Source organism: Bufo bufo, chromosome 10 (genome assembly GCF_905171765.1).
Source record: "Bufo bufo chromosome 10, aBufBuf1.1, whole genome shotgun sequence".
In the NCBI taxonomy this organism is placed as follows: domain Eukaryota; kingdom Metazoa; phylum Chordata; class Amphibia; order Anura; family Bufonidae; genus Bufo; species Bufo bufo.
Genome location: NC_053398.1, coordinates 11,692,673 through 11,714,535, shown reverse-complemented (window position 1 = coordinate 11,714,535; position 21,863 = coordinate 11,692,673). Strand labels below are relative to the sequence as shown.

The 21,863-nt window shown below is 40.5% G+C and overlaps 1 protein-coding gene across 1 annotated transcript in view; it reads left to right on the top strand.

Moving 5' to 3' along the window:
* The first annotated feature begins 4,195 nt into the window (after nt 1-4,195).
* The window catches only part of ALX4 (ALX homeobox 4), a 65,469-nt gene continuing 47,801 nt past the window's right edge, over nt 4,196-21,863 (top strand). Inside the window, exon 1 of the mRNA XM_040410507.1 lies at nt 4,196-4,788. Coding sequence (XP_040266441.1) covers nt 4,410-4,788 — 379 coding nt within the window. The 5' untranslated portion in view covers nt 4,196-4,409. The remainder of the gene's footprint in view (nt 4,789-21,863) is intronic.

Genomic DNA, 21,863 nt, shown 5'->3' with positions numbered 1-21,863 from the left:
GATAGATAATAGATAGATAGATAGATAGATAGATAGATAGATAGATAGATAGATAGATAATAGATAGATAGATAGATAGATAGATAGATAGATAATAGATAGATAGATAATAGATAGATAGATAGATAGATAGATAGATAGATAGATAGATAGATAGATAGATAAATAGAAGAAAGAAAGAAAGAAAGAAAGAAAGAAAGAAAGAAATAAAGATAGATAGATAGATAGAGAGAGAGAGAGATAGATAATAGATAGATAGATAATAGATAGATAGATAATAGATAGATAGATAATAGATAGATAGATAGATAGATAGATAGATAGATAGATAGATAGATGATAGATAGAGAGATAGATAAATAGATAGATAGATAGATAGATAGATAGAAATCCTAGGTAAAAAGGAAGGCAGTATCCAGAAGTGCTATAAGAGCTCAGTTATTTGCACATATCACTATGGCTTGACAAAGGCTCCACAGAGAGAGCTGTCACATGGGTTAATAAATCACCCACTTTTTTCATGAACTTCTGGAGTGCTGCCTTCCTTTTTACTTAGGATAATTAATAGGACCTTGGTCGTCTGTCTTTTGGAGGATTTTTTTGCACCCACATCGTGTGCTGCTCTTCACTTTTTTTTTTTTTTTAGATAGATAGAAGAAAGAAAGAAAAATAAAGAAATATAGATAGATAGATAGATAGATATTATACAGATAGATACTAGATAGATAGATATAATGGCGCTTTCCTCCTCTTGCATTCGATCTTGTAATTTTTTGAGTCTCATCCTGGACCAGACTCCGGTCTATAAACTCCATAGAACGGGTGACATTGTGCTCAGGTGTCAGTCGCACAGATACAATTAGTCGCACAGATACAATTAGTCGCACAAGAGCCTCACTGTCCAGTTCTCCCTCCAGATCGCGCTTCAGCTTTTCCTCTGCGCCTCCATCTCCTTATTCTGCAGTAAATGTCTCGTCCTCTGCGCCATTTCTGTCCTCTGAAGACGATTTATACAAACTATGACAGTAAATATCAATGACCGGGGAATATCAATGTCCAGCTGTCACAGGATGCTGGGGGTCGTAGTTACATCACAGCTTGAAGGCCAGTTGTGCAGGTCTTATGCAGACTGACAAGTGCAATTAGACTGCAAGCTCTTCAGTCCAGCATCACAGCTGATACGATATAGGATCAGGGATATATGATTGATGGGGTAACTTGGGGGAGGGTGCTGGTAGAAGGTAGGTGATACCCCAGAGGAGGGTGCTGGTAGAGGGTAGGTGATTCCCCAGAGGAGGGTGATGGTAGAAGGTAGGTGATTCCCCAGAGGAGGGTGCTGGTGGAAGGTAGGTGATATACCCCAGAGGAGGGTGCTGGTAGAAGGTAGGTGATACCCCAGAGGAGGGTGCTGGTAGAAGGTAGGTGATACCCCAGAGGAGGGTGCTGGTAGAAGGTAGGTGATACCCCAGAGGAGGGTGCTGGTAGAAGGTAGGTGATACCCCAGAGGAGGGTGCTGCCGCCTCCTCTCCCTCTGACAGCAGCCTGGGAACAAGGAAATCCCATCTGATGCGGTTTTTATGAGAACCTTGGGAGAAATGAGGATTGAATTAAGCGGCCAGCACAGAGGAGAAGACATGGAGCCTGGTGAAAGCGTTCTTTGGCTGAGCTCCTGGCCAAAGCTCTGGGATATCCCCATAAATGAAGTGCCAGCTCTTGGGGAGAGGACAATTCACTGCATGAAGCTCCTGTCGGCTAGTAAAACATCCCAGGATGACTTGTTTGAAGTGGACACCTAATAAAGTGATCGGAAATTAGGGAGGGGGTGTTGACTTTTAGTAAATCTCAGAGATTTAAATGCCGAAGGGGAAGGAAGGGTTAATCATAGTGGTACTTTTTAGAACATTGGAAGTGAACACTTTTGACTTATAGCAGCTAGAGGGCGCTGGAGCTCCTGCAGAACTACAAGTCTCAGCGAGGTCTCAAGACTGACAGCGAACATGGAACAATCTATAGATAATCTGAACAAAGATTCCAACAACGAATCCACCATGACAATGACATCACCTGGTCAGTGGTGCTGGGGGTGCTGGTCAGTGGTGCTGGGGGTACTGGTCAGTGCTGGGGGGGTGGTTAGTGGTGCTTGGGTGCTGGTCAGTGGTGCTGTGGTGCTGGTCAGTGGTGGGGGTGGTGGTTAGTGGTGCTTGGGTGCTGGTCAGTGGTGCTGTGGTGCTGTGGGTGCTAGTCAGTGGTGCTGGGGGTACTGGTCAGTGCTGGGGGGGTGGTTAGTGGTGCTTGGGTGCTGGTCAGTGGTGCTGTGGTGCTGGTCAGTGCTGGGGGGGTGGTTAGTGGTGCTTGGGTGCTGGTCAGTGGTGCTGTGGTGCTGTGGGTGCTAGTCAGTGGTGCTGGGGGTGCTGGTCAGTGGTGCTGGGGGTGCTGGTCAGTGGTGCTGGGGTGCTGGTCAGTGGTGCTGGTCAGTGCTGGGGGTGCTGGTCAGTGGTTCTGGGGTGCTGGTCAGTGGTGCTGGGGATACTGGTCAGTGCTGGGGGTGGTGGTCACTGGTGCTGGTCAGTGGTGCTGGTCAGTGGTGCTGGTCAGTGCTGGGAGTGCTGGTCAGTGGTGCTGGGGTGCTGGTCAGTGGTGCTGGGGATATTGGTCAGTGCTGGGGATGCTGGTCAGTGGTGCTGGGGTGCTGGTCAGTGCTGGGGGGCTGGTCAGTGCTGGGGGGCTGGTCAGTGCTGGGGGTACTGGGGGCCAGTGACTAAATACAATTTACTACTGCAGATTTTGGGGGCATAAAAATACTATTTTTAATAATAACCTAATATGTAATAAAATACTTTATGTTTGTTATGTTTTAAAAATAAATAAAATTATAAATCATTATATATATATAATCTATCTGTATTTCTGTATTCTGTCTATCATATCTATCTATCTATCTATCTCATATCTATCTAATTCGATTTTATGTATTTATATCTATCTGTTTATCTATCTATCTAGCTCATATTTAGCTATGGACTGATCCGCAGAGAAGGATACAATATATAGTAACCAGTTGTTGCTCATTTAATCCCCTGGATAGGATTCCACTTGGCTAATATAAATAAAAATGTGTTTTTCGCACAGATAACTGTACTGATCCAATATTCATAATAGAGATATGAATATAATATAATAATGTATAACACGTGGCTTATGAGTCCTGGATACACAATACACACATATACAGTATACACTTATATCATACACACATATACAGTATACACTTATATCATACACACATATACAGTATACACTTATATCATACACACATATACAGTATACACTTATATCATACACACATATACAGTATACACTTATATCATACACACAGCCAGGGACCTCTACTAATGTATATAGCAGTGGGGATGGGGTTACATAAGCCCCTTCCTAAGATAAAATAGTTGTGAATCCATCCTTACAGTTTTGTAACATTTTTATTATTTTGTAAAATGATGGGGGGGGGGGGTAAATTAATTTAGAGAGATATTAACCTCTTCGTCCAGCCAGATATACACAGCTCCTTCTAGACAGAGGGAAACCATAGCAAATGAAGTGTATCCAGACCCCCAGCCCTTGTACCGCTCACACAGCTCCACATTCACCTCCTAATTACATTAATGTCATGTGTCCTCCCCCCTGGTTTTATCTAAAAGGCTTTTTTTATGGAGAAAGTTTAATGGTCCATATACCCCCACCTCCCCCTGTATCACCACCCTCTTATTAACTGGACTGGGACTGGGAAGAGACAGCAGGAGCATCTTGTATCTAGAGAAGGAGAAAGGTACCAAGTGCAAATCTCAAGAGATCTCAGAGAAAGAGGGGGAAGAGGAAGAGGAGAAGACTAGACCGAGAGAGGGGAAGAGGAAGAGCAGAGGAGAAGACAAGACAGAGAGAGGGGAAGAGGAAGACAAGACAAGACAGAGAGAGGGGAAGAGGAGAAGACAAGACAGAGAGAGGGGAAGAGGAAGAGCAGAGGAGAAGACAAGACAGAAAGAGGGGAAGAGGAGAAGACAAGACAGAGAGAGGGGAAGAGGAAGAGCAGAGGAGAAGACAAGACAGAGAGAGGGGAAGAGGAAGACAAGACAAGACAGAGAGAGGGGAAGAGGAAGAGAAGACAGAGAAAGGGGAAAAGAAAGAGCAGAGAGAGTGAGAAGGAGACAGAGGAGAAGAAGACAAGACAGAGAGGGAGGGGGAGAGAGTAAGACCGAGGCGAAGGAAGGAGATTTACTCCAAGCAGAAGAACTTGTGAGAGAAGAAACCAGAGACCAGAGGAGAGGTAGAGGGGGAGGGAGTTAGAGAAGAAAATCCCAGTGAGCTGGTGCCCCTCCAAAAATTAAGGACACATCGGGCCTTTTATTTTAGGAATGAATGCTGATCCATGTTTGTCTTATTGTGAAGCCACTGCCATGGATTGTTACTACAGCCCGACCACAGGCAGGGAGCCGCAGAGTTCTCCTTTTAGGGCATTCCAGCCCAGTGATAAGTTTAGTCCTGCTTTCCTGGCCAGCAAAGGACAAGGCTTTGGAGACAAGTCCCGGGGCTCCTTCCAACAGGACTGCCAGTCTATGGATGGCAGCACCAGCGAGCAGCAGCAGCAGCAGGGCTCCTTCACCAAGTACCAGTCTCACCACAGTCAGCCCCAACAGCAGCCTCACATCTACATGCAGAACAGCTCCTGCAAGTCTCCTGCAGACAGCCTGAAGCTGCAAGACAGTCCTGGAGACCCCCTCCTTCCTTGCTACGGTAAGAGACCGACCCTACTGGTAGATATCGCATTAGATATGGATCGATCGCAGACAGATACATAGGAATTAGATAGATAGATTAATACATAGATCTGAGACAGATACATAGACATGAGATAAAGATAGATATAAAGATAGATAGATATGAGATAGATAGATATAAAGATAGATAGATATGAGATAGATAGATAATAGATAGATAGATAGATAGATAGATAGATAGATAGATAGATAGATAGATAGATAGATAGATAATAGAATGATAATAGATGGATAAATAGAACTGGATATAGATCGAAGATAGATATAGAATGTAGCCATGGTTATAAAATGCAAATAAATAAATTAAATAAAAACAAAAAGAACAACATTATTCATTACTGTAACAATGTGGCTATTTCTGGGAGATTTCTGTATCCAGAGGTTGTATTGAGCATCTAGAATACACTTTTCAATGAACGTGTCATTTTAGCTTGAATTCAGCTCTGAAGCCCATAAATTCTGCCCAACCACGAGTAACAGAAAAGGACTATTATGGAAGACGAGAGTTCAAATTGAAATCTGTATTCGGGGAGGTGGGTGGTTTGTATCAATCTATACAGATCAATGTGATGCCCTCCTTATAATAGGGTTATAATCACCAGTGGTGACGTCACACCTGAGGCTCGGGTTTATTTCTAGATATTATTTATTCACTCTAATTATATCAGTTTAATCCCCTTGTAATTTTCCCCAGTTACCCCGGGTACTAACTTTACGGACCTTTTATCCTGGATTAGAGGCATTTACAGAGTCCCTTAAAATTAATGAGGATTAAATGTAATTCAAGGAGCAGAAAGACCCCTGTCGTGTGTGGAGGAGGTCACCGGCTGCAGAGGTCTGGCAGGAACAGGACTGGGGGGCATTAGACCCTGTGTAATTAATTTGCAACAATGTTGCAAATGTCATCTGTTCCCTTGTTGAACTGGAGGACGAGTTTTTGGGCCACAAACCTTTATGAATATACTGGGGGAAAACCATCAATCCATCCAATATTCAGGTGATTATCCGTCAACATGATCCGTCAACAAGGTATAAAATAGACCAGGACATATTGTACATTGTGCAGGGGGTCTTCTCGACCAGTGGTCCCCACCCTGCGGCTGCTCAGCTGTTACAAAAGTACAACTCTCAGCCTGTCCTCGCCTGCTGAGTGTTGTAGTTACATCTACAGAGCCTCAGGCTGCAGATAAGACAAATGTAAAGTTTTATGTCTTAAATTCCCATCAGATCCAGTATTATTCTCTGGGAGGCGCATTTCTGTTGGCCTGGGGGGCACAGAGACCCCTCTACCCCTGTCCTCAGAGTCAATCATTTAGTAGCCATAATCCTATATGCAGCATTGTCATTTACAGAGCAATGGCTGAATTTGTGGACTTGGTGGCATTGGTGATTTGGGCGCAATGTGCTCTGTGCAGTGAAAAAATGGCGCAAGACAAAAAAAAAATAGAACATAAATAACTTGACTCGATTAATTTCTCACTTGCATATCTAAGATAAAAATGAGGACCCGAATAAGAGGTATAATAGTGAATACTTTGGTTGACTTTTAGCGCCAATTGTTTGCGACAATACAAAACCCATGCAAAGAGGTGAAATCGACTGAAGACCCTGATGATCCACCGCAGGTCTGAAAGGAGGTGCAGACAATCACATTGTAACGAAACGGCAGCAGTACTGATTCATATGGACACAATCCTGTTCAGTTTATTCCTATGTGTTTAGTGCCTCCCCTGCCCTCTGCGACTATAAACCCATAAAACAAACTCACATCATCCAAAAAAAAGGTCAAATCTGACCTTCCCTCAGATTATTTATTGGGGCAAGAAAACTGCTTCCCATTTCACAAAAAAAAAAATATATATATATTTCCCTCTGGATTTGGATGAGACAGTTTTTACTGAGCTAAATGTGCTCCAGTCCTTGCAGAAAGCGTCTTATAGATTACAAAGAAGTCCTAGAAGACATTGACAGGTTCATTAGAGAAAGTCTGCTGCAGAATGGGGTGGAAATGCAGCACACATGTAACACACATCAACATGCAGCACACATGTAACACACATCAACATGCAGCATACATGTAACACACATCAACATGCAGCACACATGTAACACACATCAACATGCAGCACACATGTAACACACATCAACATGCAGCACACATGTAATACACATCAACATGCAGCACACATGTAACACACATCAACATGCAGCACACATGTAATGGGGCACACATGGAGGTTTATTTCCAATACTTGACACTTTACATCTATTTTATTTAGATTGTGTGTTTAGGCTGGAGATCATTTTCTGATCATGTCAAGTTCTGGAGAGGGCCTGATCAGAAATATTTTTATATATTTTCTATATTATCTATAGTGATAATGAAAGGGATGTTTTATTATTGCATAATTTTTCAATATTTATACTGTTTAGGTATTATTTTAGTATTTTTTATTAGCATTTTAATGTATCATTTATTGTATTCATATTGTATTATATATTATTATATTATATATTATTTATTTTTGCATTTAGATTTTTTTTTAGCATTTTTTGTATCATTTATATTATATATCTTTTATATTTTACTTTACAATTTTTTTCTGCTACTGATTTTGAGACTTTGAACCTAAATAAGAATGATGGACCAAGAAAGTTTTCCAAATTTTTAATAAAAAAAAAAAGATATTGGCAGCTCAAAACAAATTATTGTGGGATATGTTCTCTAAATCAGATTGTAGAAGGGCGCCTTCACACGCTGCGGATTTTGTTGTAGAATTTTCCGTAACTGAAAATCAGTTCCAGTCACCTAAATTAGGCTTGCTGAAATCCATGACCTCGCCCCCCCCCCCCCATTCAAATTAATGGAATTGATTTTTAGTTGCAGAAAATTCTTCAACAAAATCCACAGCGTGCGAAGTCACCCTAAGATTAGAAATTTTACAAAAAACCAAAAAAATTGTAGTAATAAAGGTAGGTATGTATTTCTGACTGGTGGCCATTATGGTGATGATCTTGTTGACATGCATGCTATTTATTTTTTTCTTGTAGCACTTTTTAACATTTGTCATTATTATTATAATAATTATTATTATTATTATTCCTGGTGGAATTATTTGATTTGTAATGTGTTTTTTTATATATATTATTACAATACTATCCTTGTTAGACAACTGGAGAGAAACTTCAATGCAAAGAAATAGGAAAATATGCCTACAATAATAACTCCTCTTATTAACATATAAAATATCCATTCTATAAAAAGTTATCTAAACAATAGCTAGTTCTCCATTCAAACAATATGAATCATCATTAGCCATGACCATAAGAGGTAAAATATCTCTGCTTGACCCTTCTTTACTATGTGAGTTTTTACACCTTTTATTAGGCATAAATTGAATTCATATTCATGAACATCAATATCATAACCCCTACCTTTTTCATTTTTTACTAAAATTGGCACACCATCCTTTTTGATGGGACTGATTTAGGCTGCGTTCACACTTCAGTTATTTCGATCAGTTATTGTGAGCCAAAACCAGTAGTGAAGCTACTAATTATTTGATCTCCACCTGTTCTGTGTTTTTCACCCACACTTGGTTTTGGCTCACAATAACTGATGGAAATAACTGAACACATAACTGAAGTGTGAACACAGCCTTACCAATGTGCACCACTGTGAAAACTATTACAATTTGGGGCCATTGATACAATAAATCAGATACCTGAACCAATAAGTTTAGAACATTCTCTTTCATACTATCCATTTTTATATTCATGGAGGGGAAACAGGCTCATGATACTGATGATTCTATAGTAACATTCAGTGCATAGCCCCCGATGGTGTCTGCGGGGGGGGGGGGGGGGGAGAATTTTCTTTTTGGTTTTATGACTAAACTGATAGGACAAGTGATGAATAGGACATCAGCACACATCATCATTATTGTGTTTCAGTCTGATGTTAAAATATGCTGAGAATCCTTTTTCCCATTAAAGTCCTTGAAAAATTGATGCAAAAAGAAGCATTTTTTGGAATCTCAGAAATAGAATCTGTTAAAGTATCCAATTTTTTAAAACATTTTTCAAATAAGAAATTATTTATAAAATTGCTTCAAATCAGATTTAGGGCTCATGCACACAAACGTATTTTCTTTCCGTGTCCATTCCTGTTTTTTTTGCGGACCGTATGCGGAACCGTTTATTTTAATGGGTCCGCAAAAAAGTTACTCCGTGTGCATTCTCTTTCCGTATTTCCGTATATTCCGTTCTGCAAAAAAGTAGAACATGTCTTATTATTGTCTGCATTACCGACATAGATAGATCCGTTCTATTAGGGGCCGGCTGTTCCGTTCCACAAAATACGGAATGCACACGGACGTCATCCATATTTTTTGCAGATCCGTTTTTTGCGGACTGCAAAATACATACGGCCGTGTGCATGAGCCCTTACCTAGGGGTGGATTTATCAGAGACGGATCTGCAGATGCAGCCGAGCTGAACTTGATGGTTAACGCGTTAAGTAAAGAATGGCAAGAAAAAGATAGCGGACTTTTCAATAGATTTCAATAGGTTTTGTCACGAGATAACACCGCGTCCTGTGTTATCAGAGTCAAGTTTAGCTCTGCTACATCTGTACTTAGATCAGTATATGTTGACTTCAGACACCCACCAAACTTCCACTTTTCTCTCTTTGCCTGGTTGGTACTGGCCCATAGTTCAGGAAATGTTTCAATTTTTGGCTTCTTTTTCTAGATCTCATTTATTACGAAGAATAACAATTTACTATTGAGCTTGGATCTTATGTGCGGCAGATAGGAACTTAAATCTCCCCATAATCATGTAGATTGTAAGCCTCGCGGGCAGGGCCCTCTCTCTTTCTGTACCAGTCTGTAGCTCGTCTCGTTTATGCTCAGTGCAATTGTCTGTATTATGTATGTGACCCCTTATCATATGTACAGCGCTATGGAATGAATGGCGTTTTAATAATAAATAATAATAATTAAAGCAAAGGCACTTCAACAACGCATCTTTGAGACCATGAATGACAAATCAGTCTTAGGTGTGTCCCCCCCCCCCTACCCATATGTCCGGCTATCCGGCACAGTTCCCCCCCAATGCCTGAGGGAAACTGAGCCAGAGCTGACCCCATAGTTTTCTATAGGATCGCGCACTTCTAGTTGTGATGCCGGATGTCAAATAGCACTAGACAGAAAATCGCTGCATGCCCAGTTCTTCTGTCCGACGCTATCAGCGTACAGACGTTAGATGTGTGTTCACATATATCAGTTGTGTCCGGCTTTAGCATAAAACCATTGGGCAGGCACAACGGATAGATCTGAAGGACCCTTATTAGTCTTTTTGATAACAACAGCTGCCAAAATGTGTCAGTTCGTAGTAACTGAAAGACATACTGCCAAAAAATGCCTCTGTGGCCATGCCCTAAAATCATTTTTTTTTAATAGTTTTTGAAATTATAAAATATTTTAATTAATAGAAAATAAGCTGAATGTAAACAGGTAAAAAAACAAAAAAAACAACGAAATTACTAAATTTTAAAATAGATATAAAAATTCAAGGATGAAAAATTCAAGGGATTTCAATGGATTGCATCTAATAGTTTATAGACCAACCTCATGTCAAGGATCATAAATAATCTTCACGAGCTGCCGTATCACATGAAATATTGTTATAATTATGTCCAGCAGAAAGCCTGATGCATTAGGTTTGCTTTGCTCTACTCTCTGTACGTTATTTTGTTTTTTATATTGTTTTTATCGCCAAACCATATATCTGCTTATATTGGCTCAGTCAGGGGTCATTTATTTGAATTTTATGTTATATATATATATTTAACATGATCCAGATATTTAGGAAATACTTTGTTAATACTTTGTTCATACTGTTATTTACCAGCGTAGACAGAGCTATGCTGGATATTTGAGGCAGTATTCGCACATGCAGTTTTTGGTCCTTTTTTCAGCAAATATCAGAAAAAAAGAAAAATGTCAAGCTCTTCTTTTGTGCTTTCTTTTCTAATCCACTCTTGGCTTATGCTAAAACACTGCACCAAAAATTAATTAAAAAGGCAGCAGAACTGTCTAATTCCAGCCTCGTATAACTAGGTCCAAAAACTGATGCAAACTGACACGTACCGATTCACACTCAAAGGCCTCGTGCAGTCTGCAAAAAACGGATCTGCAAAAAATATGGATGACGTTCATGTGCATTCCGTATTTTACGGAACAGCTGGCCCCTAAAAGAACAGTCCTATCCTTGTCCGTAATGTGGACAATAATAGGACATGTTCTATATTTCTGCGGAACAGAAATACGGACATACCAAAACGGAATGCACACGGAGTGACTTACATTTTTTTTTCCCCGGACCCATTGAAATAAATGGTTTCATATACGGTCCACAATAAAACCAGTACGGACACGGAAAGAAAATACATTTATGTGCATTCATGTGAGTTTTTTGAGTGCTGAAAAAAACGTACACAGAATAAGGGCTTGTTCACACAACCGTGCCGTTTTTTGCGGTCCGCAAAATTGCGGATCCGTAAAAAACGGATGCCGACTGTGTGCCTTCCGCAATTTGCGGAACGGAACAGGAGGCCCATTATAGAAATGCCTATTCTTGTCCGCAAAACGGACAAGAATAGGACAGGACTCATCATTTTTGCGGGGCCACGGAACGGAGCAACGGATGCGGACAGCACACAGAGTGCTGCCCGCATCTTTTGCGGACCCTTTGAAATGAATGGTTCCGTATACAGACCGTATGCGGAACGCAGAAAACGGTCCATATACGGAAGGCAAAATACGTTCGTGTGAACGAGCCCTAAGCTTGAGGATTCCACTTTTTTTGATGCATTTTGTTTTTCAGAAACGCTTTTGATGCGTTTTTTTAATGCCGTTTTGATGTGGTTTTTCATCCGGCCAATTTTAATAGGAACTATGGATGTGGATTCCGTGAGGTTTTTAAAACTGCAAATGGAAAAATAGAAGCACTATATAGATTTCCCCTTTTACTTAATGGAGAAGATCTGCATGGGGTTTTGCCACTTTTTTTGGTGTGGAGCCCACACCAAAAATACTTTGTGTGAATATTCCCTAAGGCTCCATTTACATGAACTTTGAAAATATCTTTTTTTTTTTATAATTTTTTTTTGGACCTGGTTATATTTGCAGGACCCCAAAAAGTAGTAAGAACCGTATACACACTGGTGTTTTTAATGGAAGTTTGGCACCAGATTCAGTCATATAGAAATAAATTGTATATGTTGTCATACCCTCTTTTTAACTATAAAACAAATCATCAATATAAAACTGGATCCTGTAAAAAAAAACCTATATAAAAAAAGTGGATTTAGATTGAACTAATAAACACTGTAAACTGATTTATCTTTTGCTTTATTCCTATCATAAAGTTATGGCAAAAGGTAAAACCTAAAAGGGAAGAAGTCAACTTATTGTAGAACCTTTATACTGGAACTGAACTGAACTGATGCCCACAAATTGCTTTTTGACATTTTGGGGTTTGCTTTGGTTGAGGTGATGTTAAAATTATATCCTAGTGGTCTCCAATGTGTGGCTTTCCATCCGTTAAGAAACTTGTGGCCGTCGGGTGATGTTGAGAGTTGTAGTTTTGCAACATCTGGAGAGCCACAGTTTGGAAGCCACTATTTTATGTAACCCCTCGTACATTTTATTCTCTTCATTCATTCTGGGGAACGCGTCTATCACATGAAGTATAAATTATTTTATACATTTTTTAATTCATAATGTGCAAGGTTAAAAGCTTAGTTTTTGGTTTATGTTTTGTAAATTATTTTTAAATTAAAACTATGAACAGAAAAGAGAAATATGAGGATGAGATGATGAGAAATATCTCAAAACCAAAAGATGTTAAAGATGCTTATGTTGCTATTGAGTATTAAGTTTCGTATAGACGGCATTTCTGTTTGGCAGAAAGAGGAAAATGATCTGGGCTTTCAAAGATATTCAATAGGATAATAGTGTATGTATATGTCCATACTGCATCCCTGTATCTATCTCATGATTATCTGTCTGTCTATCTATCTATCTATCTATCTATCTATCTATCTATCTATCTATCTATCTATCTATCTATCTATCTATTTATGTATCTATCTCATAGTGATCTATCTATATGTATTAATTCTATCTACCTAGCTATTATGTATCTGATTGAATCTATCCAATTCTATCTCTCTCATATCTATCTGTTGCCATCCATTTCAGTTTCCATCTGTTGTAGTACAGAAATGCCAGTTTCTAATCCCATAGTTTTTTATGACATCGTTCATGTCATCTAAGTCGTCAGTTTTGACAATGGATTTCTTCTAGTGCTGGATAGAACTTTGGCAGCATTTCTGTCCATTGCTTTCAGGCTACGAATGCCAAACCATGTACTAAGGTGCACATACATGAGTTGTGTCCAGGTCCAACATAAAGCGACTCGCTGGACACAACTGATAAATGCACACCTGGCCAGCTATCTATCTATCTCTATCATCAACTTCAAAAAAGCTTCATTGACAGGACTAAATACATATTAGCTTTGCCAAAGCAAGTAGGAGATAAATGGGTGGGGATGGAGGATGGGGATAGGGACACATCGATGGTGGGCATATAGGAGTCCATGGAATATCAGGCTCCTCTCCGTCTGTGGCAGGCACTAACATATTGTGTAGCTATGGCCACTGTGTCTCTCTTCCCCCAGCAGTATAGAGAGTCTCTCTCTCTCTTCCCACCTACAGTATGAAGAGTATCTCTCTCTTCCCCCTGCAGTATGGAGAGTCTCTCTTCCCCCAGAAGTATGGAGAGTCTCTCAACCCCCAGCAGTATGGAGAGTCTCTCTTCCCCCAGAAGTATGGAGAGTCTCTCTTCCCCCAGAAGTATGGAGAGTCTCTCAACCCCCAGCAGTATGGAGAGTCTCTCTTCCCCCAGCAGTATGGAGAGTCTCTCTTCCCCTGCAGTATGGAGAGTCTCTCTTCCCCCAGCAGTATGGAGAGTCTCTCTTCCCCCAGGAGTATAGAGAGTCTCTCTTCCCCCAGGAGTATGGAGAGTCTCTCTTCACCCAGGAGTATGGAGAGTCTCTCTTCCCCCAGAAGTATGGAGAGTCTCTCAACCCCCAGCAGTATGGAGAGTCTCTCTCCCCCCTGCAGTATGGAGAGTCTCTCTTCCCCTGCAGTATGGAGAGTCTCTCTTCCCCCAGCAGTATGGAGAGTCTCTCTTCCCCCAGCAGTATGGAGAGTCTCTCTTCCCCCAGCAGTATGGAGAGTCTGTCTTCCCCCAGGAGTATGGAGAGTCTCTCTTCACCCAGGAGTATGGAGAGTCTCTCTTCCCCCAGAAGTATGGAGAGTCTCTCTTCCCCCAGAAGTATGGAGAGTCTCTCAACCCCCAGCAGTATGGAGAGTCTGTCTTCCCCCAGGAGTATAGAGAGTCTCTCTTCCCCCAGGAGTATGGAGAGTCTCTCTTCACCCAGGAGTATGGAGAGTCTCTCTTCCCCCAGAAGTATGGAGAGTCTCTCAACCCCCAGCAGTATGGAGAGTCTCTCTTCCCCCTGCAGTATGGAGAGTCTCTCTTCCCCTGCAGTATGGAGAGTCTCTCTTCCCCCAGCAGTATGGAGAGTCTCTCTTCCCCCAGCAGTATGGAGAGTCTGTCTTCCCCCAGCAGTATGGAGAGTCTGTCTTCCTCCTTGATGGAAGTGAGGTCTTGGAAGAGATGAGACAGTCTCCTGAAGTAAGTGTCCCTCACTGCTGAGTATTTGGGGCCTCATCCTCCACAGTCTCACTGCTGACAGAGTCTGCTCTTCCTGTGCTTATAGTTCTGTCAGTGGAGCCCAGATTCGATGAGCAGGCTGTGGGTGCTTAGTCTGTACCTGCTACCTACCTATCTATTTATCCATCTTTCTATCTATCTATCTATGTACCTCATATCTATCTATTACTAATATAACTATTATTAATAAAGTACCGCCATCCACAGCTGTGAAATATAGTATAAAATAAAATAAATACACATTTAAAGCATTATAATAAGTTATTGTAATTTAGCCAAAATATAAACATTTTACGTCATTAAGGCTGGGTTCATATAACATTTTTCCCATCTGTTTGACGTATAAAAAAAACAGATGCATTAAACGGATGCCTCAGACTGATGCCAAACAGTGGCATCCGTTCACCATAGAGTTCCATTGTGAAAAAATATATACTAGAATGTTCCGGATACAAGAACGTGGTGTGCTGCATTTTTGTATCCTTTTTTTTTCTAAGGTATATGCCAAGCGGATGGCATAAAACATGATGTGAACACACCCTAAAAATAATAATTTAGCAATAATGTACAATTCCTGGCAGAAGAGCTTGCACTCATTTTTCAGGACTACAGTTACACTATTAGGCCTATTGCACACGACCGTTTTTTTTTTCCCGTTTACTGGCCGTTTTTTGCGTTCCGTATACGGTCCGTATACGGAACCATTCATTTCAATGGTTCCGCAAAAAAAAACGGAATGTACTCCGTATGCATTCCGTTTCCGTATTTCCGTTTTTCCGTTCCGTTTTAACATAGAACATGTCCTATTATTGCCCGCAAATCACGTTCCGTGGCTCCATTCAAGTCAATGGGTCCGCAAAAAAAACGGAACACATACGGAAATGCATCCGTATGTCTTCCGTTTCCGTTCCGTTTTTTTCTGAACCATCTATTGAAAATGTTATGCCCAGCCCAATTTTATCTATGTAATTACTGTATACTGTATATGCCATATGGAAAAACGGAACGGAAAAACGGAACAAAAACGGAACAGAAACGGAAACACAACGGAAACAAAAAACGGAACAACGGATCTGTGAAAAACGGACCGCTAAACACTGAAAAAGCCATACGGTCGTGTGCAATAGGCCTTAGTCTGATCTCTTTCTCAGACCATCGATATTTCCTGCTTATTATCAATGATAGGTAACTACTGTAGTCAGTAAGTGCGCCTTTCCAGTGTGGATCATGTGGGGTCTTTACTCCATCACTGTAATTGTAATTGCATCAAACAGAAGGATTTGAAGATCATAAACATTAATCTCACTTTTTGCATTGCAAACCACCTGTGCTCATTCACTAGCCAAAGCCCACTGAATGTGACTCCAACCAGCAGATATGTATTCCATATGCGCGCACACAAGGTATACATAAAGATGACATTAGGACCATTCATGCACCATACGAGCCAACCATATTGTGAGCCAGAATGTCAAAGTGCATAAGGTGATTTCTGCCCCCCCCCCCCCCCGAGGTCCTCAGTAGTGGAAACGATTTAAATATCAAAAACAATCAAGGAAACAGAAAACAGAGACACAGAAAAAGGTTCACAATAAACCCGTTTAAGGGACCTTCAAAGTCAACATTTCAGTAAAATTTAAAACAATAAAAAATAAAATTATAACAGTGGAAAAAAAAGATTGAAAAATTTAAATAAAGGTTCCAGGGAAGCTGGAGAGAAAGAACAAGGAAAGGCACGGGGACAGACAGCAAGAGGGAAAGCAAATAAAAAATAACCAATCGATATGTTTTAAAAAGTGTTTCCTAAAACTGGGTTCCACCTTGTAAAAGTAGACACACTATATCATATACCATTATATTGCAGCATCTATTATATGTGCATCATGTTACAATGTATCACATATATTATTATATCATATATGAATAATATCTCATTGCATTGTATCATATTCTACATATCATATGTCATTCCACTGTATCATATATGTATTGCATATCCTTATATTGCACCATATATAATATATGTATCCTATTACATTGTGTCACATATATTATTATAGGGTATTATTTTTGTCTCCTATATCATTACATTGTAACATATCCTCTATATCACATGCTATTACACTGTGTCCAGTGATGGACTGGGGTTCCTTGGGTCCAACCCCCATATAATCAATGAAGTCTAAAACCTGGAGGCTGGTAAGTGGCTCCAAACGAAGCCCGTAATTTTTTTTCTCTCCTGGGCTTTTGGTATCAGAGGTCAGTACGCCAATGACTATATCATATATGTATTTTATATCATTACATTGGACTATATATTATATCAGCATCATGTTACATTGTATCTTATGTATTATTATATCCTAAATGTGTATGATATCATTACATTGTACCGTATCATACATATCATATCTGATTACATTGTATCATATCTACATTCCATCACAGTATGTTTACTTGTAACAAGGAAATGGAACTATGACCGCACTTTGTAAACGTCTCCTATGCAAATATTCAGTTGCATTATAATTAATACATTAAATATATATGAGATACAACATAGGAAATGTGCGGCGTTACACTGGCAATACGTATCTCTTACTGTAGGAGCAGTCAGCCGCAGGTCACTTTTACAATAAGTTCCTTCTCATGTGCTAGACACTGATTAATGGATGTTGTGTTCCCTTGTCTGTTTAAAAAAAACAAACATCATAATACACACCTCAGCTGCTGCAGAACCTCATAATACACCTCAGCTGCTGCAGAACCTCATAATACACCTCAGCTGCTGCAGAACCTCATAATACACACCTCAGCTGCTGCAGAACCTCATAATACACATTTTATCTTTTGCAGAACCTCATAATACACACCCCAGCTGCTGCAGAACCTCATAATACACACCTCAGCTGCTGCAGAACATCATAATACACACCTCAGCTGCTGCAGAACCTCATAATACACACCTCAGCTGCTGCAGAACCTCATAATACACACCTCAGCTACTGCAGAACATTATAATACACACCTCAGCTGCTGCAGAACCTCATAATACACACCTCAGCTGCTGCAGAACCTCATAATACACACCTCAGCTACTGCAGAACATTATAATACACACCTCAGCTGCTGCAGAACATCATAATACATACCTCAGCTACTGCAGAACATTATGATATACACTGCAGCTTTTGCAGAAGATCACTGTACACGCCTCAGCTGCTGCAGAATATAAAAAAAATACACACCTCAGCTGCTGCAGAACATCATAATACACACCTCAGGTGCTGAGGAAGATGATACTACACATACCATCAAACTATAGACCTCAGCTGCTGCAGAACTTCATAATACTTACCTTCAATGCTGCAAAACCAAAATACACAACACAGCTGCCACAGAAGCTGCACATGGGCTGTGTCCTATATGGCCCTACCTGCAATACCAGACACAGCCTGAGGGCTCATTCACATGAACCTGTGCTGCCCGTTGCCGTATTGCGGCCCGCATTTGCGGATCTGCAATACACGGGCACCGTTCCTTGGGCATTCCGCATCACGGATGCGGACCCATTCACTTCAATGGGTCCGCAAATCCGGAGATGTGGAACGGTGCGGAACGGAAGCACGGAACGGAACACTACAGAAGCACTATGGAGAGCTTTCTGGGGTTCCATTCCGTGCCTCCGCACCGCAAAAAGATAGAACATGTTGTATCTTTTTGCGGAAAGGATAGATCGCGGACCCATTCAAGTGAATGGGTCCGCGATCCCCATGCGGCTGGGCCACGGACGGCACCCCCCGTGCATTGCGGACCGCAATTTGCGGTCTTCAGCACGGGCTTCACACGGTCGTGTGAACAAGTCCTAAGGAAAACCATAGCACTGTTCCTGGAAAGACAGAAGATCCCTTTTAGTCCTGGCCAACCCCTTTAAATAATGTATTAAATAATACAGACGGAGCACTGAATACACTGAGGAATAGTCTCTCCACCTTCACAAGATCTGGCAACCGGCCTCAGCCCCTGGGCCTTAAATGGCTTATCTGATTTAGACGACCCCTTTCATATTTCCTGTAAGGTCATATGGATCTAATATAGGAGGAGGGCGCTGTGTAGACCCCAATCTATCAGCCAAAAGAGAGAGCGGCTGCAAGGGGCAACTCTCCATCTCAAGGACTTGAATCTTCCATAGGTGATACTGATGGCTAGAGGTAGATAGAAAGATAATAGGTAGATAGATAGATAGATAGATAGATAGATAATAGATAGATAGATAGATAGATAGATAGATAGATGATAGATAGATAGATAGATAGATAATAGATAGATAGATAGATAGATAGATAGATAGATAGATAGATAGATATATAGATAGATAGATAGATAATAGATAGATAGATAGATAGATAGATAGATATTAGATAGATAGATAGATATGAGATAGATAATGATAGATAGATAGATAGATAGATATGAGATAGATAATGATAGATAGATAGATAGATAGATATGAGATAGATGATAGATGATAGATAGATAGATAGATAGATAGATAATAGATAGATAGATAATAGATAGATAGATAGATAGATAGATAGATAGATAGATAGATAGATAGATAGATAAGAAATATAAAGAATATAAAGATATGATTTACTATAGAGAGATATCTTTTCAAAATAATGTGGTCATTGGCGCATCAGATGGAGGGGTAATATTAAAGGGGTTATCCCATCATAGACAATGGGGGCCTATCGCTAGGACCCGCACCCACAAGTTATTTCCGTCGGCCCCATAGAAATGAATGGGAGCGGTGGCCGCGCATGTGCGGTCCGCTCCCATTCACTTCAATGGGAGAGGTGGGGAGCTGCGCCTGGTGCAGGACGGACCCTGGGGTCCTCCAGCCACAACTCTCCCCGGCTCCGTTCTCCTTGTAGGTGCGGGTCCCAGAGGTGGGACCCGCACCTATCAGACAATGGGGGCTTATCCTAGCGATATGCCCCCATTGTCTAAGATGGGATAACCCCTTGAAAGAGGTTTTCTGACTTAGAGGTTTTGGTGACCTATACTCTGGTCATCGGTATCTGATCGGTGGGGGTCTGACACCCAGGACCCCTGCTGATCAGCTGTGTGATGGGCGCTGTGACCTCCTCACAACCTACCAAGCTCAGCGCTGTGCGTTAGGGCTTGCTAACACAAGCGTATTTTCCGTTCCGTATACGGGCCGTTTTCTGTGTTCCGCATGAGGTCCGTATAAGGAACCATTAATTTCAACGGGTCCGCAAAAAAAAACAATGTACTCCGTATGCATTCCGTTTCCGTATTTCTATTGAAAGATAGAACATGTCCTATTCTTGCCCGCAAATCACGTTCCGTGGCTCCATTCAAGTCAATGGGTCCGCAAATAAAAAACGAAACACTTACGGAATGTACTCCGTATGTCTTCCGTATCCGTTCCGTTTTTGCGGAACCATCTATTGGAAATTTTATGCCCAGCCCAATTTTTTCTATGTAATTACTGTATACTGTATATGCCATACGGAAAAACGTAATGGAAACGGAAACATAAACAACGGATCCTTGAAAAACGTACCGCAAAACACTGAAAAAGCCATACGGCGGTGTGCCGGAGGCATTATATAGCGTCTGTGCTCCGTATCGCAGCTCAGCCAAATTCACTTCAGGGAGACTGAGTTGCGATTGATAAATGTGACGTCCCTGTCCTGGGGTAAAGCTGTGAGAATCAGCTGATCGGCCGGGTGTCGGACCCCCACCAATCAAATACTGATCAGTATAAAACCGTCAGAAGACCCCTTTAAGATGCCAGTATTTTGTTATTATATCGTATTTCGTAGTGAATTATATGACACTATCTTTCTGTTTTTGGTGTTTCTCCTATAAGATTCTGTCACCGGCCTCGACACGTGTATCGGTCGTCCCATCCGTTGCCCATAAACCCGCACAGTGTGGCTTTCTATGCACCTGCTTGTCAGCCTGGAAATTATTTCAAAAAATTGCCTGAAGAGGTAAAAAAAAGTTTAACTGTTAGAATGTAAATCCCTTGTAGCGAGCCGCCGCAGTGTTGTGACCTCCATAGGGTTGGGCTTGTTTTCAGAGAGGTGTCGTGTGCGTACAGGGAAGGTCGATACGTATATCCTGTTACCTCCACCGGCGTCTGCTGTCACTTCTCTTACCCCTTCTGGTTTGGCATGAAGCCTGATGAAATCTGGTTACCCGCAAACTTGTTTTTATTAGGGGGGTGATCTGGTTTGGATATAGAGTTTCTCTAATTCCTTGGTCTTCCTGATCCCGGGGACGGCCTCGTGTTTTTAGGACCTTTATAAAAATAAAAAAAATAATGGATCCGGCTGTTCTTTCCTGTTAAGAAAGAAAATAGAAAATAACATTTTCTTAAATTTTAATAACAGGAAATTGCTGTTTGTATAGAAAGAAAAACATATGTATAATATGACAGCAAGTTGAAGTATTATCCATATTCCACATCCTACCAGCCGGGAAAAAATAATTCAAAACAATAATCAGTCATTAATTACAATAGATCGGTGAAGAATCTTGAGCAGAAAAAAAGTCATAAATAAATAATGAGAAACTAAAATGAATAATGAAATAAAATAATACAAATAATTTCAAAATGCACAGAAAAGAATCTTAGTAATAACAGCAAGATGATCATAAAATAAATGAATGATAAGATTAAAATTACAAATGATAAAATAATGCTCAAAATAATAATAATACAAATAAATGAATGTAATTAAAAATAACAATGTTGTTGATAATTACAAAACAAATTAATAGGGGAAATGATACAAATAATAGAGTAATGATAAAAATCATTTTATTAATAACATTGTAACGAAAACAATAAAATACAAATAGTAATGATATTGAAGCAAACATAATAATAATAATAATAGTAACAAAAATGAAGAGTAAAAAGTATGATAATAATACAGATAGAAATGAACTGAATTAACCAGAGTTTAATGTCTTTCTCCATCGCACACCTCGCTTTTACTGTATGGAACAGTGTGGTGGACGACGCTACTCCATGCAGAGACATCCTGACAAATACAAATATGGTGTTTATTACACGAGGTGCGACGTTTCAGTCCTCTCAATGGAACCTTTTTCAAGCAACAATGGTGGCACCTGGTGTAATAAACACATTTATTATTTTTTGGAAGTGCCGTGGATTTTC